Source organism: Empidonax traillii, unplaced genomic scaffold, assembly GCF_003031625.1.
Source record: "Empidonax traillii isolate 1590-97213 ecotype Southwest subspecies unplaced genomic scaffold, ASM303162v1 scaffold516:size646513, whole genome shotgun sequence".
Lineage (NCBI taxonomy): Eukaryota > Metazoa > Chordata > Aves > Passeriformes > Tyrannidae > Empidonax > Empidonax traillii.
Window position 1 is genome coordinate 268,230 of NW_020955709.1, and position 13,539 is coordinate 281,768.

General features: G+C 54.4%; 2 protein-coding genes across 2 annotated transcripts; both read right to left on the reverse strand.

Annotated features, from left to right (window-relative positions):
* Window positions 1–100: 100 nt before the first annotated feature.
* LOC114064086 (ubiquinol-cytochrome-c reductase complex assembly factor 2) lies at window positions 101–3,527 on the reverse strand. The gene is made up of 4 exons (XM_027896807.1): window positions 3,360–3,527; window positions 1,331–1,405; window positions 985–1,054; window positions 101–279 (listed from the first exon to the last, which is right to left on the reverse strand). The coding sequence occupies exons 1-4, from the start codon at window positions 3,495–3,497 to the stop codon at window positions 185–187; spliced, it is 378 nt and encodes a 125-aa protein (XP_027752608.1). The 5' UTR covers window positions 3,498–3,527; the 3' UTR covers window positions 101–184.
* A 1,141-nt stretch (window positions 3,528–4,668) lies between these two features.
* IP6K3 (inositol hexakisphosphate kinase 3) lies at window positions 4,669–12,435 on the reverse strand. The gene is made up of 5 exons (XM_027896805.1): window positions 12,240–12,435; window positions 8,531–8,654; window positions 7,385–7,557; window positions 6,588–6,763; window positions 4,669–6,136 (listed from the first exon to the last, which is right to left on the reverse strand). Exons 1-5 carry the CDS (start codon window positions 12,433–12,435, stop codon window positions 5,687–5,689), a joined length of 1,119 nt encoding a protein of 372 aa, XP_027752606.1. The 3' UTR covers window positions 4,669–5,686.
* Between the last annotated feature and the right edge of the window lie 1,104 nt (window positions 12,436–13,539).

The window sequence follows — 13,539 nt, forward strand, 5'->3', positions numbered from 1 at the left end:
GCACGGATGAGTTAAGCTCTGTCCTAGATTTCCAGGAGAAAAAAAAGAGGCACTAAACATGAAGGATATACAGGGTAGGGCTGAACAAAAATGCTGTTGCTAAGAGGAAGAAATGGTTTTATTCATCATGGCAACACACAGAGCTTCAGGGATATGTACAGTGGAGAAGCTGAGAGCTGCGCCCTCACTTCGAGTCCTCTTCGGGTTTCTTGGCAGAAAACTTTTCCCGCAGTCTCCTCCACGTCCCTTTTTTCATGTCTTCCATCTGTTTCAGAATGTCTGCAGAGGGAGAAGGATGGGGGGGCACAGAGGAAGATATGCAGAAAAGCAGAGGAATTAAACCCCTCTTAAAACAGCTCTGCCTTCCATAGATTTTCCTTTTCTGACTTTACATCTTAATGCATTTCCATTCCAGGCCCGAGGCGAGGTTGGTCTCCCTTCCAATCAATGCAGGGAGTCTCTTATCACTAACAACTGATATGCAGTTTCCACGCACCGCAATCAAAGTTAGGAACTGGAGCAGAACAAAACTGCTCTGGCTTCCAGCTCTGCACTTCACAAAGGATGTGGCTGAGAGCGTTTCTGCCCAGGCTCCCTCCCAAGGTCCCACACAAAAGGAACACCGAAGGGAACTGGGAGATGGTGAAACAGAAGCCGAGCTCCATGTTGGAATGACAGGGCAAACGTGTTGCTTTCACACAGTTCCTGCTGTCTGACCCCAATGAGCCTTTGGAAACCCTTTGCTGTTCCTGCCAGTGCAAAATCCAATCGACTCTTCACCCCAGTAGAATAATTAATTATTCCTGTATTGAATTACTCCTCAATTACTTCTGAACTTACTCCTCCTCACACACCCCCCTGTACTTGCAGGCAGCCCCCTGCTGCCCTCCAGTCCCGGGTGTTTAAAAGATGCTGTGAGCACCACAAAGACCAGAATGTTCCCTCCCTCCTGCACTGCCCTCCCAGACCAAGCAGAGTCAGTACCTGTTGCCAGGATCATCCTGCAATCCTCCACTGTCACCCCGGTGAAGGTCGTGTCTTTCAGGCGTGGATACTTCACAGGTGAGCAAGAGAAGGAGAGAGACACAAACATGTCACTTGTGGTGCACGAAAGAGGGACAAACGTCCCCATTTGGCACAGCCCGAGCTCGTTTTCAGTCCGGGAATTCTGCTCATCCATGCCAAGAACTCCTGCCCAGTTCCCACCCCACAGAGCCCTGCCCTGAGTGACCACCAGCACCAGGCACTGCAGCATCCACTGCCCATCTGTCCCTGGGACATTTCCAGGACTCCCCCCAAAAGGGGGGTGATGGCCAGTGCCAGAGCTCACCTTGTTTTTGTAGTAGTTGGTGTGGATCCTGACCAAGCTCTCGTACATTTGGTCACAGGCCTCGGGGTCAGCAATCTGCAGGGACACAAGCGTCACCCACGTTATTTTACACCTCCACAGCAAAAACCCCCTTGTTTTCCAAGGCCTGTGACAAAAGGCAGTGAAGGAGCAGCTCAGGAGACTTCCAGTGCACTGCTGGATGCTGGAGACCTGCTGTCCTGCTCCAGGCCTTTCCCTTCCACTTCCCACCAGCTTGGCCTGCAGGAATAACCAGACATGGGATTTCCAGAACAGACCTGAAACTCTGCATCAGCTAAATGCACCAGATCAGTGGGGGGTGCTGTGAAATCTGTGGCCCTCCCTGCTCCGAGGCCACTTCTGTCACCTGTTCCATTGTAAGGACCCACCCAGGACAAGGTGCCAGGATGGAGGCCAGAAACTCCCTGTGCAGGCTAAAAATAGCCTATAATTGATGAGGGAAAGCAGCACAAACGACACAGAACAGCTTGTGAAGGGTAACTGGATTTCTATTTCAGACCCAGCTAATCCCCAGCCTGTGCCAGGTGTCCCACAGGGATGCACCTGCCTGGCACAGCCCCTGCCCAGCAGCGTAGATGGCTGCTTTTCTATTTTACAACGGGTTTTTTTTTTTCCCTGTTTTACAACGGGGCCAGCTTGTCCAGAACTCTGCACTGCTGCTCCGTGACAACAAACCTGAATGATGGAAACAGGTAGGGAAGACAAATAACATCAACAGAAACATGTCAGGATGAAAAGGCCTGGCTCCTCCTGGGGCATGGGCACAGGGGCAGCACACAGAGTGGGATGCAAAGAAGGAGAAGGAAGGAGAAGCTTTCCTTGTTCAGCAGGAGTGCCCACATCATACTGCAGGTGATCCTCACCTGTGTCCTGCAGCCCCATCCCAAACAGCCCTGGCTCAGGCTCCAGCAGTGACAGCAGAAACAGTGATTAAGAGCATTCCACCCCCAGCAAACCTTACTGCACATGAATAAAACTGACATTAGATTGCTGAAGAGGCCCTCATGGCTCCAGCTCCCCTCTCCTCCTGAGAAGCTCCTCCTGCCAGCACATTCCCCTCACTGAATTCAGCCTCTCTACACACAAACTGCCACCAGACATCAATTCCTATTTCCAGGATGAGTGGCAGCTTTGGGATCTTGGAGCCAACTGGTGCAGCACATCCAGCTGTCCTGAGCATATGGAAAAGCAATAAATCCTTCCTGAAATGTCTTTTACAGACTATTCTGGTCACCAGTACACGATTATGAGCCTATAATGGTCCCTTGAAGTCGAAAACGCATCTCTGGAACAACGTTTTTATGCTAAGAAAGGGCACATTTACATTCTGCAGCAACACCTCCACACCTGGGGAGGTCTGCAGCCAAGTCAGGCATCAGATCCCCTAATTTATTTCAGCAGCAAAGCCTAAACTCCAACAGAATTACAGCTGGAGGCGGAATTCAATTGTACAGCCCCTGCACTCCATCAGTGTCAGGCTGTGCTGCAGCTCACCCTGTGCCCACCCCGCAGCGTGGGGGCAAGGAAATCCCACCAATTCACCGGATCCCTGCTGGGCACTGACAGTTCCCAGCGCTTTGTACCCACGGGACACGGGGACAGGGTCCTGCAAAGGGTGTGGTGCAAAGGGTGCAAGAACTAGGTACAAACCAGGGCTCCTGGGTACAAACCACTGTGCTGGGTACAAACCCAGTGTGCCCACACCGTGCTGGGTCCAAACCACTGCCCTGAGGAGGAACAGGCGATGTGGCTGATCGGGCTCCGTGTTTCCAAGGCTTCTGAGCGCTCACACAACCCCTGCCCTGTCCCTGGAGGAGCTGGATGCACCCCACGATCCCCGAGGCTCCCTCCCGGCTCAGGATTCCACGAAGCTCAGGAGGGAGCCCCCACGTGAGCCCCAAATTCCCGCAGTTTGTGCCCAAAGCCTCCCTCAGAGCGCGACCGCCGGCCTTTCCCCACTCCTTCCCCCCCACCCCCAGGCCCCGCTCACCGGGGTGTTCTCGCCCTCGCGGAAGGCCTGTGCCACACGCTGCCGCAGGGCCGCGCCCAGGTCCCGCTGCCGCTTGGTCTCCTCCACCGGCCACTCCTCGCAGAGCCGCAGGAACCGCCGGTACCGGCTGGCCGCCATGCCGGTCACGTGCGCCGTCACGTGCGCCGCCGCGTCACGTGGGGCGCGGGAATCCCGCCATGACGGGGGGGGGGGGGGGGAGAAACCCCCCCTGAGGGACCCCCCTGAGGGACCCCCGTGAGGGACCCCCAGCCCAGCGCCCCGCGGGCCTGGGACACCTCCCCGGGCAGCCCCTGCCAGGGCCTGACCCTCCGTCCTCGGAGAGATTCCTCCTGGTGTCCAACCTGACCTTCCCCTGGCACAGCCTGAGGCCGCTCCCTCTCCTCCTGTCCCTGTTCCCTGGGAGCAGAGCCCAAAATCCCCCCGGCTCCCCCCTCCTGTCAGGGATTGCAGAGCCAGAAGGTCCCCCCTGAGCCTCCTTTGCTCCAGGCTCAGCTCTCCTGCTGCTCCAGCCCCTTCCCAGCTCCCTCAGCTGCTCCTCACAGGACTGAGAATGGTTTGGGCTGGGAACGACCTCAAAGCTCATCTCATCCCTGCCATGGGCAGGGACACCTTCCACTACCCCATCTTGCCCCATCCAGCGAGGCCTTGGACACTCCCTGGGATGGGGCAGCAAAGCCCTGCAGGTGTATGAGGTGTGATGAAAAGGGAGGGCGCACGATGCTTTCTGTCTCATTATTCAGCTGTTTTCTGTCCAGCAGCACCAGCAGGTGAGGCAGAACCCCCCCAGCCATGGGGATGCGCTGCTGACGAGGGGCTCTGATGGCTGGCATCGTGCTCAGACCCTTCTCCACCCTTCCCACTGCCCCTCCTGGTGTCCCCATCCAGGGCCAGGCTCAGCAAGAGGCTCCAGTGGGTCTGTACAAACCCCTCAGCAAAGCTCTGATCACAGACCTCGGTGCACACAGGGCAGCCAGGATAATCCATGGCTCGAGCACTGCTGAAATTGGGTGTTTGTGGCTTTTTTTTTCCGACCATCGAGTTTGTGGTCAAGAAATATGCAACACTGTGAACAACAGTCTTCCCTGGCGGACTTCGAGCCAAGTAAAGTGCACAGCTGGGCCAGATGTCTTAAATTTTCCAGCTATAAATTGCAGCAGCTCCCCAGCTGTCCGCAGTAAATCCAAGGGAAGGGTCTCCCTTAGGAGACGGCTCTCTTAAAAAACACACACCTACAAAAGGGATAATGTACTTCAAGGGTGCTGCAGGAGAGGAAGGAGATGGAAACAGGGAGAGTTACTCAGACAATTTTATTTATGTCCCCGCTCCCCAGTGATGGAGTTCTGTAGCTCAGTTCCTTGTGCAAGGACTTCTCCTTCAGGTTTCCCACATCATGCAGGAAGGAATTGTATTTTGTTCCATAATAATAATAAAATCTGTCCACAAAAGCTGTAAACATTATTTTGAGTCTTTGTTATCCTCTCTTTCAAACACACACACACATACACACATACACAATATTTGTATCAAAGAATTTCTGGGTGACCTTTGACGTCCAGTCCCTGACTCAATCTCACACTTTTTTTCCTTTTTTTCCTTTTTTTTTTAAGCAAAAATCCCTTGATGTGAATGTTTTTTGTGACTGATATCTGACAGAGTCATCGCATTTCACCCTCATGGAGCCCCTTGCTTAGAAAATTCCTAACCATGCCCAGTTACAACCCTGCAGGGATGTCAGACCTTGGGCGAGGGGCAGTTCTTGGTCTCCTGGAGCTGCACAGACGCTCTGCAGCCCCTCGTACGCGTGTTTGAACACCTGCACGGAGAGCCCCGACCATCCCACGGTGCTGGGCACGTGCAGCAGGAATGTTGGGGGGTGGGTTTCTCCCCCACTGGAGCAGGAGCTGGATGGAACACTGCAGTCTGTTCATTCCTGCCCCACACACCCAGAATCCCCCCAGCCCGTTCAGCTTCGTGAGCGTCGGGGTGAGCAGGTCCTGGTTTATCATTAAGACTCTTCCAAGTAATGCTTTCTTTGGCTCACAAATAAATCAAGGATAGCAGTAAAACCAGAAAGGAAAATAAATCTTCTGATGGATGGCAGGGAGAGCAGATTCTCCCAGCTCTTTGCTTTTCACGCTTCAGTTCAGTAATGGCATGTAGAGTTCTCAGCGCTTCCCGAGCAATCCATGCTCATTCCACTCTGGGCAGGGGCTGTCCAGCAGCCGGGGGGTCCCACACAGCTGACCCCCAGGGGTGTTTGCAGGGCTATCGGTCACTAGGAAATCCGGGCTGTCCCACAGAAATTCTCATTTTCCCTCTGAGAGGTTCTGAAGGATTTTGATGAGATTCTCCAGGCCGAAAATATAGCCGTGGTCCGGCCCGTCGTGCGGGGTGGGGCTGCTTTTGGAGCCTTTGAAGGTGGTGTGGGCGAAGTCAATCATCCGCACGTCCACCCTGGCGGGGTTCGCGCCGTGCGCTTTCGGGAGGGGAAGGTGATGATCCGCTGTGCTCTCCTTGGGCTCCTGCCCGTCGTAAATGATGAGGAGGGAGCTGGAGTAGAACCTGTAGGAGCTTTGCTTCCGGATGACGGAGAGCAGGGCCTTGAGGCGCAGGACGATGGGCTCCAGCAGGTCTGCCCGCAGCTGGTTCCCCGAGCACAGGAACTGGCGCAGGGTTTGCCGGAACCCCTCCGGGGAGAGCTTCCTGCCGTAGTACTTGTCTTTGCACAGGAAATGGCCCGTGTCTGCCTGGTAAACCTGGGGGGAGAGCGGGAATCCACCCGGTCAGGCAGGGCCCTGAGCTGGAAGGCACCCCCTGGGGTCACTGAAGCCCAGCTCTGCTCACAGAAAGGTGTCAGAGACCAGAAAGGGACACGGGGTTTGGCACTTGCACTGCCTCGTATGTGCCTATAATCACTCACTCTCATTATCATCCTTCAGGCAGAGTGCTGGGGTAAACTGCTTCCAGCTGCTCATACTGGTGGCAGTGCTGCTATGGGGAAAGGGTTACCCTCGATGTGCTGTATTCTACACCCTTCCCTAAGCGTCCTCCCCTCTCTGAGAGGTCACAGAGCTGAGTTCTTACTGTGTTCAGGGGGAAAAGAGAATAAAACCGCTTCAGTTCCCCCAGCAGAGTCCCTGGAGGGCTCCAGCTTGGTTCCAAGCTATGTCTGGGGCAGGCACCGAAGGGCTGGAGGCTCTGCCTTACCTGCATACCGCAGATGCGCACGCCCAGCGAGGCCGAGGTGCTCTGCTCGCACTTCTTGATGTGCCGGGCTTTCTTCTCCTCCGAGGCGTCATCGCCGTGCTGCCGCGTGCCCATCTTCAGGTCCAGGATGCAGGGATAGCTGTACTTGGACACCACGTTCTCCAGCAGCAGAAACTCTGAGCGTGAGTTAAGGGAAACCCAATATTTTCAAATTCTAATTGAAAGAGGCCTTAAATCAAAGCAACTGCTGACGCTCCCCATAACAGCTCACAACTGTAATGAGACTTTCTGAGCCAATTTCTCCACCGTGTCATTGCTATGGGCCTCTCGCTGCCAATTCCAGTTAATTTACTGTACTACAGTCCTACCAATTAAAGCCCCACCAGCTCCTTTCTGCAGTGACACCGTAGCCCAGGGCTGTCACTCCGACACCTTCCCTCGGTGCCGAGCTCGCTCCGGTGGGTGGGGGAAGTTGTTAAACTCCATTACTCACATGACCGGTGGGTAATGAAGTGTAATAGGAAAATAAAAGGCGAGGCAGCTGCTAATTCCTGCATAGTTGTGTTTTTAAATGTATGCCAAGGGGATCCTTGACTTCTGCTGAGAACTCTTTATGGGAACTGGGTTTTCTTTTTTTTTTTTTTTTTTTTTTTTGAACACTGGGAGAAGATAACAGAGAATATTCTGTATTTTCCCCGAGTCTGTGCAGAGTGTCCCCCTGCAATAAACCACACATTGATTCTGAGCTGTTAATCACAGCCAGGGCTGTGCTGGAGGGGAGGGAGGAGAAAGGATACGATGAAGTTTGTTCTCGTTGTGCTTGGAGGACAGGCGGTTCAGGTGCTGCCTGTGACAGTGCAGTCCCCAGGGGTTGTAGCTCTTTCTTTCTGGCTGGTTTCCATTTGCGTCTTCCAAAAGGGAATCTGTGTGGTACTGAAGGTCTGTTCTCAATAGCACCTTCCCCGAGCAGCTGGACAAAGCGCACAAAGGAACACGTTGGGTTTAGAAGTTCCAGAGGAGAATATTCCCTTCACTCATTTTTTTTTGTGGAGCCTCAAACTTGATAAGGTGAATTTTCAGGGGCTCTCAAAGGAAACATATTGATCATGTCCAACCTGCAGAGATCTTTTGTTACTCCATAACAGTAATTTTCAGAAAGGCAGCTATTTCTGCCTGCCAATATTTTCTTTCATTATAACTTAAGTGTGTTGGCTCCCATGAAAAGCCATTCATGGTCCCAGTGACCAGGGATCTCTATTTATCCACCTAACAGGCACAGCACAGGCAAATGGTCCAACAATGGGAATGAGTCCCAATTTAGAGGGGCTGGCTCCAAGGAGGGGAGGAGGGAGCAATGAGGAGATTTGTTCTCCTTGGGGGGTCATTCTTTGGTCTCCCTCATCCAAAACCCATCACTCCCATTGCTCCAAAGGCAGCAGTTCCATGGTAGTGATGCTGCCCCAGGTCAGCTGTGAAGCAGTTTGGGATGAAGGATGTGTTGCAGAAAGCCTCTGCAAACCCAGAAGTCGTGGTGTGCTGGAAGCACCGTGGTGAGAGCTCTCCCCTGGGATGGGATGGGATGGGATGGGATGGGATGGGATGGGATGGGACTGAAGCCCCTGGAGTGCTGCACAACTGCTGCCAGCAGAAGGTGTTCCCTGCTCAGTGGCTGCTCTCCTGGGAGCACGCTGCTCTCCGAGGAGTTGGGCTGAAAGCCGTGTTCCAGGCAGATATTTGAGCAACAGCACCTCAGCCACAGCCAGATCCACCCCATCCCCGCAGTGGGCAAGAGCAGAACCATGGGCACCCCAGGCTGGGCTGGCTCTGCTGTTCTCCACCTCAGCTGGTGCTGCTTTTGCCCCCTTGGCCACCAACCCATCCCAAACCCCATCCTGCCAAAGTGGAGGTTGGCAGGGAGCGTCCCACCCGTGGCAGACCCTCACCTGTCTCTGAAGGTCTTGGTGACCTGGGTGTGGCTCCACTTGACGAGCCCGTGCTCGGTGCCAGGGCTGGCCAGCAGGGTCAGGTTGCCCAGGCTGTCCTTCTTGAGGTGCACTGAAACAATGCCTGGACAGAAAGGGGAAACCAAACGAGAATGAGGTGAACCCGTGGATTGTCACAGAGGCCTGGCCACCACCTCACCAGCCTTCTGGAGAGGGCTGGACAGCTGCCTCCTCATGTTTGGTGGCTGTCACAGTGATCCCACTCTGATTTCAGGCCCAATAAACATCATTAGCCTCAGACCCTGGAAAACAGCCTCAGGGGTTTCAAGTGTTCCTCCTTTCAAGGCTCAGCTCCTTCCACACCACATTCCTCTGTCCTCCACCCCTCCAGGCTCTGCTGTGCCCCAGGTGACCCAGAAAAGCCCCCAGCTCTGGACCACAAGACCCCAGCTTATTTATCACAAGGGATTTAGGTGGGTTTTTTTAAGACAGGACAAGGTTGGGAATGCTTTTCCTTGGCAGGAAGCAAAGGGAGGGTTGGGGACAAGGAATTTTCCAAAGACACTCAGCGTGCCAAGTGCTTCTCTTAACTGGAGAGCCCCCAGGAGCAGGGCAGAGATGTGGGCATGGGCTGGCAGTGCTGCCCACACCTTGCCATGGTTATGTCAAGGATCAGCACCCAAACATCCCACGGGGGGAAGGATTGTCACACGTCCCATGTTTGTGCACAGGAGGGAACATGACCGTGACCTGGGGGCATTTTTTCCACCCCAAGTGCTTAAAACATCATTATGAATTTTAGCATTGCAATTTTCCCTGACTCTGACAGGAATCACAGGCTCAAATGCCAGCCAGCCCATCACGGATTTAGCCCAGTCTGAGCCCATCCCTGGCTCAGGGGCGGCTGACTCTGCCTCTCAAGTGACAGCACAGGAATGGCCATGGCTCACACTCCAGCCAGCCCTGACCTTTCTGGGAAAGGCTGATAACACCATCCTGCTCCTGCAGCTCTGGCAGGGCTGGCTGAGCCTCCACAGGCAGCAGTGGCATGTTTAGAGCACGGCTCTTTGGGGCTCAGGGGGATTCCAGCTCCAAAAGAGGGCAGGGAGGGCTGTGGGAGCAGCAGAACCATCCCTGGAAAGAGCCCTGCTGGAGCTGGGTTCAATCCAGCTGGGCCCAGGGCACCCTCAGCAGGTCTGCTGGGCGTGCAGGGAGATGCATCTCAGCAGCTTAACAAACAAGGGAGCTCTGTTCTCCCAAGCAAAGGTGCCAAAGCAAATAAATATGCAAAATCCCATCTCCCCATTTAAAGTGAGATTATAGAGAGCAAACACAGACAGAAGGCTTTGCCCTGCAGGGCTCTGCTGGCTCAGGGAGGTTTTCCCCACCTGATTTGCAGCAGCCCCAAGTCCCTGGAGCCACCCCTTTAGACTGGGGGTGCCCATCCCTCCCCGGGTCCTGCTCCCATAACCCTGCAGCTGTGCTTGGATGCACCTCCCTCCCACCCTCTGCTCAGCCACCACAACCATTTCTCTTTCCTCTTGCTGTGCAATCACCATTACTGGGGACAGACTGGATTAAACGGGCTCATTTTACACTGAAATGGGGGAGGAATATACACAGGCTGCTCTGCCAAGGGAGATGGGGGGGCTGAAAACCTTCATTAGGGGGCAGGTAGTATTTTTAGCTCTCCCAACCCTTTGCTCGTGGTGGTGCTGAGCACAGGGAGCTCTGCCTTCCTCAGGCTCCAGCATTATCCTTTCCCTGAGTCCCTTTTGTAAAAATCCACGTTACTGAGAGCAAACAAATCTCCTCCCAGCCCGGGTGCCTGCTCTGAATTTTCAGGGGAGGCAGGCAGGAAAAAGCCAGTGTGTCTTTTGCCTCAATCTAAGCCTTTAGATTTTTAAAAAGTCACTGTGAGGCGAGCAGAGCCCTGGATTCCGAATGCAGTCGGTGCTCCCCCAGCCTGTAACCTTAAAAACTGTCCCAGTTCCTGCCTCACTCGGCAGGGCTGTGCTCATTTACATAGTGCTGACAGGCTGGCCCAAAAAACTTACATGTAGCGTGAAACCAGGAGTTGTTAACTATCTGCCATTAATAGGAAAATTAATGGGGAGATTTTCAAAGGCAAGAAGGAGCATTAAATTGGAAGGGAATGTGATCCTCTCCCTCCTCCCAGTTGAAAATTCGAGCCTCAAAAAGCTACATCTCAGCCTGGAAAATGTTTTTGTTTCCTGGCGTGATCCCATATGGGTTTGCACATGTCCTGCTGTGACCCCTGTGTGTAAAACAACTCCCTGACACATGGCACCAGACCTTCTCCTTTGCTGCAGCAAGAAAACATCTCTCTGGGAGCAAAGGTGCATTTGGGTGCATCTGTGCTGGCCTTGAGTGTCCCTGACAGCCCAGTCCCCTCCTGCCAGCAGCAGCGAGGCAGCCAGGGGGTATTTATGGGTGCTGTCACCACCCTGGTGGCATCCCAGGATCCTCTGGAGGTTTTGCTGAGGAGCTCTGCCCTCGTGGGTTTATTTTTACATTTACAAGCAACATTCACTGACTGCCACGTGCAATGGGAGCCTGGGCAGAACTGGGCTGGAAAACAAGCCCAGCATCCCCCTACAAGCTCAGCTGGGGCAGGCAGGGCTTGAAAGGAGATGGGGAGGGGAAGCCAGTCCCAAGGTCACCAACCTGCCTGACGTGGTGAGGTGAGCAGGAAGAGAGAGAGTGGCTCAGGCTGAGACTGGAGTGATATTTGATCACCATTGCACAGAATGTCACCATTACATAATGCTCCTGGGCCTAAGAATAGAGATGAGGCACTTGGACACGTGAAGGGGTGATGGAACCCTCAGGATTGTTCTCACTGATGCTCATCAGCCCCATCATCCTCGTGGGAAAACATCCCACCTCTTTAACTGCCTGTGAGCAGGGCTGGGACAGTCAGGAGGTGAGAAAACATGTGTGCCCAGTGCCAAATTGGAGGAGAATTGCTATTTAATTACCCTTCATCACAAAACTCTCTGGGATTTGAAATAGGAGAGAAAAAGACAAAAAGGTTTTAATAAGCAGGGCAGCCCTGGACTGGTGAAGTGGGACTGTTTAACAGCTTTATCAGTAGCACCAAGCAGGGCCAGCACTGCAGCACCAAACCAGCCCTGCAGAGGAAACCGCTCAGAGCAAACTGCTCAGAGCAAACTTGGTTTCTCCCTCCAGCTCTTTTTTAATATCGTCCCATAAATCTGCAGGGGCCCTTGACTTTCTGGGGGGGGAGAGATTGGGTTGGAACTGTGGCTGACTGAGCTCTTTTCTGTAACACCGAAGGACCAAAAGATATTTTAAGTTTTTAGGTGACAGATGAGCTTCTCGCCTCCCCCAAAAACCAGGGTCAGGAGCTTTATGAGCAGCACAAGTGTGGCAGTAAAAGCAGAAATACCGAGGGAGCGAGGAAGAGAGGGAGGGAGGATGCCTTAAAAAGCACCGGTACTGCCCTGCCAGGCACCCCGTGCTGCTTTTCAGTGGCTGAGCTGAGAAATTCGGCTGGGAAAGGGGTTCAGGGCCAGGACACTTGGGGGCTGGGGGTGTTTGAAGGGGGACACCGAGCAGAGGGGCAGGGGGAGGCTCCTCCCTGCCCTGGGAATGTCCCCCCTGCGGCAGGGCAGCCGCCTGGGGTTGGTTTTTGGGAAGGTGGGTGGTCTGTGTGCCCCCTTACCTTTGTACTGGGGTGTGAACTGCCTCATGGCCCAGGGCAGGGACTCGTAGAAGCTCAGCTCCTGCGACACCAGCGGCTTGCAGACGGTGTGCTCGTCGTAGCGCAGCATGCTCGTGTGGCCGCCCACCTGGTGCACGAAGGGCTCCAGGAGCACGGCCCTGCCCTCGCCGGGGCTCAGGGGGCTCTGGCCCACCATGCTGCTGGGGGGCACTGGGGGGGCTCGATCCCCCTGAGGGGCAGCACAGGAGGGCTGGAGGCCGAGCCTGGGCAGTGGGACCTCACCCTCCCTGGGTGTCACCCACGCTGGGCTCTCACCGGTGCAACCTGCAAAACAGGGGGAAGTGGGGGATGAGAGGGAGAAGGAGGGACAAGCCACTGCAAAGCCAGAGCCAGGCACCAAGGCACGAGATCTCAGTGCCCAGGGGCTGGCAGGGAGCCCCAGCCTGGAACACAGAGACCAGAAAGCACCCAGTTTAGATCTGTTGGGGGCAAAAGAGGCTGAAGGGAATGATCAAGAAGCATGGGACGATTTGCATCCTGGTTTTGCCAGCAAAACCCCAGTGCAGAGGATAATAATGTCTTTGGAAGATCCATTTCTGTCCAGGAAAGCCTCCAGGATGTGTTGCCAGGTGAGCAACGCCACCTCTGCCAAGCCCACGGGACAGATGTGACCAGGGCAGCACCATCACCCCCTCCTTACCCAGGAGACAGGGAACAGCAGAGGGATGGTGGAACCTCCTGGAGGGACCTGGAGCTTCCCATCATGGGCAGCATCTCCCAGGGCTCTACCAGGAGGGCAGCTCAGCCTTTCCCCAGAGCCAGCAGGTACAACCTGACCCAGGAGCTGGATCCACTGACACACAGAGTATTCCCCATCCCACAGCAAGCAGCCAGAGCTCAGGAGTGAGACTCAATGATCCCTGTGAGTCCTTTCCAACTCAGGCTATTCTGTGATTCTCTGCTTTCTGAATCTCCCTTTCCCCTCCTGCTGTGATTAACCCCTGAGCAAACAAGCAGGTGCCACTTTTGTTTTCCACCTGGAGATCTGGGATGGAGTGGGCTGAAGGCAGAGGAGGGTGAGAACAACCACTCCTACCTCCTAAAGGAGCAGCTCCTTTATCTCCCCCAAGGTGGGTTTTTCCCATTTTTGGAGAGGAGTTCCTGCTCTACAATTACCTTACCCTGGGGAACAAAGCCAGGCCCGAGCCAAGCAGTTTCCAGCCGGGAAGAAAGAGGCTCTTCGGAGCATTTCCAGGAGTTAATAAAAGCATTTTAGCATTTTGTTAAGTTGTGACAATTT

What these genes read in the sequence shown, in the direction of transcription:
- LOC114064086 (XM_027896807.1), bottom strand. Translation starts at nt 3,497, where the DNA reads ATGGCGGCCAGCCGGTACCGGCGGTTCCTGCGGCTCTGCGAGGAGTGG. An exon ending in GCGAGGGCGAGAACACCCCG is followed by an intron (nt 1,406 to 3,359) that starts GTGAGCGGGGCC and finishes GTGTCCCTGCAG; the next exon opens with ATTGCTGACCCCGAGGCCTG. An exon ending in CCAACTACTACAAAAACAAG is followed by an intron (nt 1,055 to 1,330) that starts GTGAGCTCTGGC and finishes TCACCTGTGAAG; the next exon opens with TATCCACGCCTGAAAGACAC.
- IP6K3 (XM_027896805.1), bottom strand. Translation starts at nt 12,435, where the DNA reads ATGGTGGGCCAGAGCCCCCTGAGCCCCGGCGAGGGCAGGGCCGTGCTC. An exon ending in ACCAAGACCTTCAGAGACAG is followed by an intron (nt 7,558 to 8,530) that starts GTGAGGGTCTGC and finishes CGCTTTGTCCAG; the next exon opens with CTGCTCGGGGAAGGTGCTAT. An exon ending in TGCGCATCTGCGGTATGCAG is followed by an intron (nt 6,137 to 6,587) that starts GTAAGGCAGAGC and finishes CTCTCCCCCCAG; the next exon opens with GTTTACCAGGCAGACACGGG.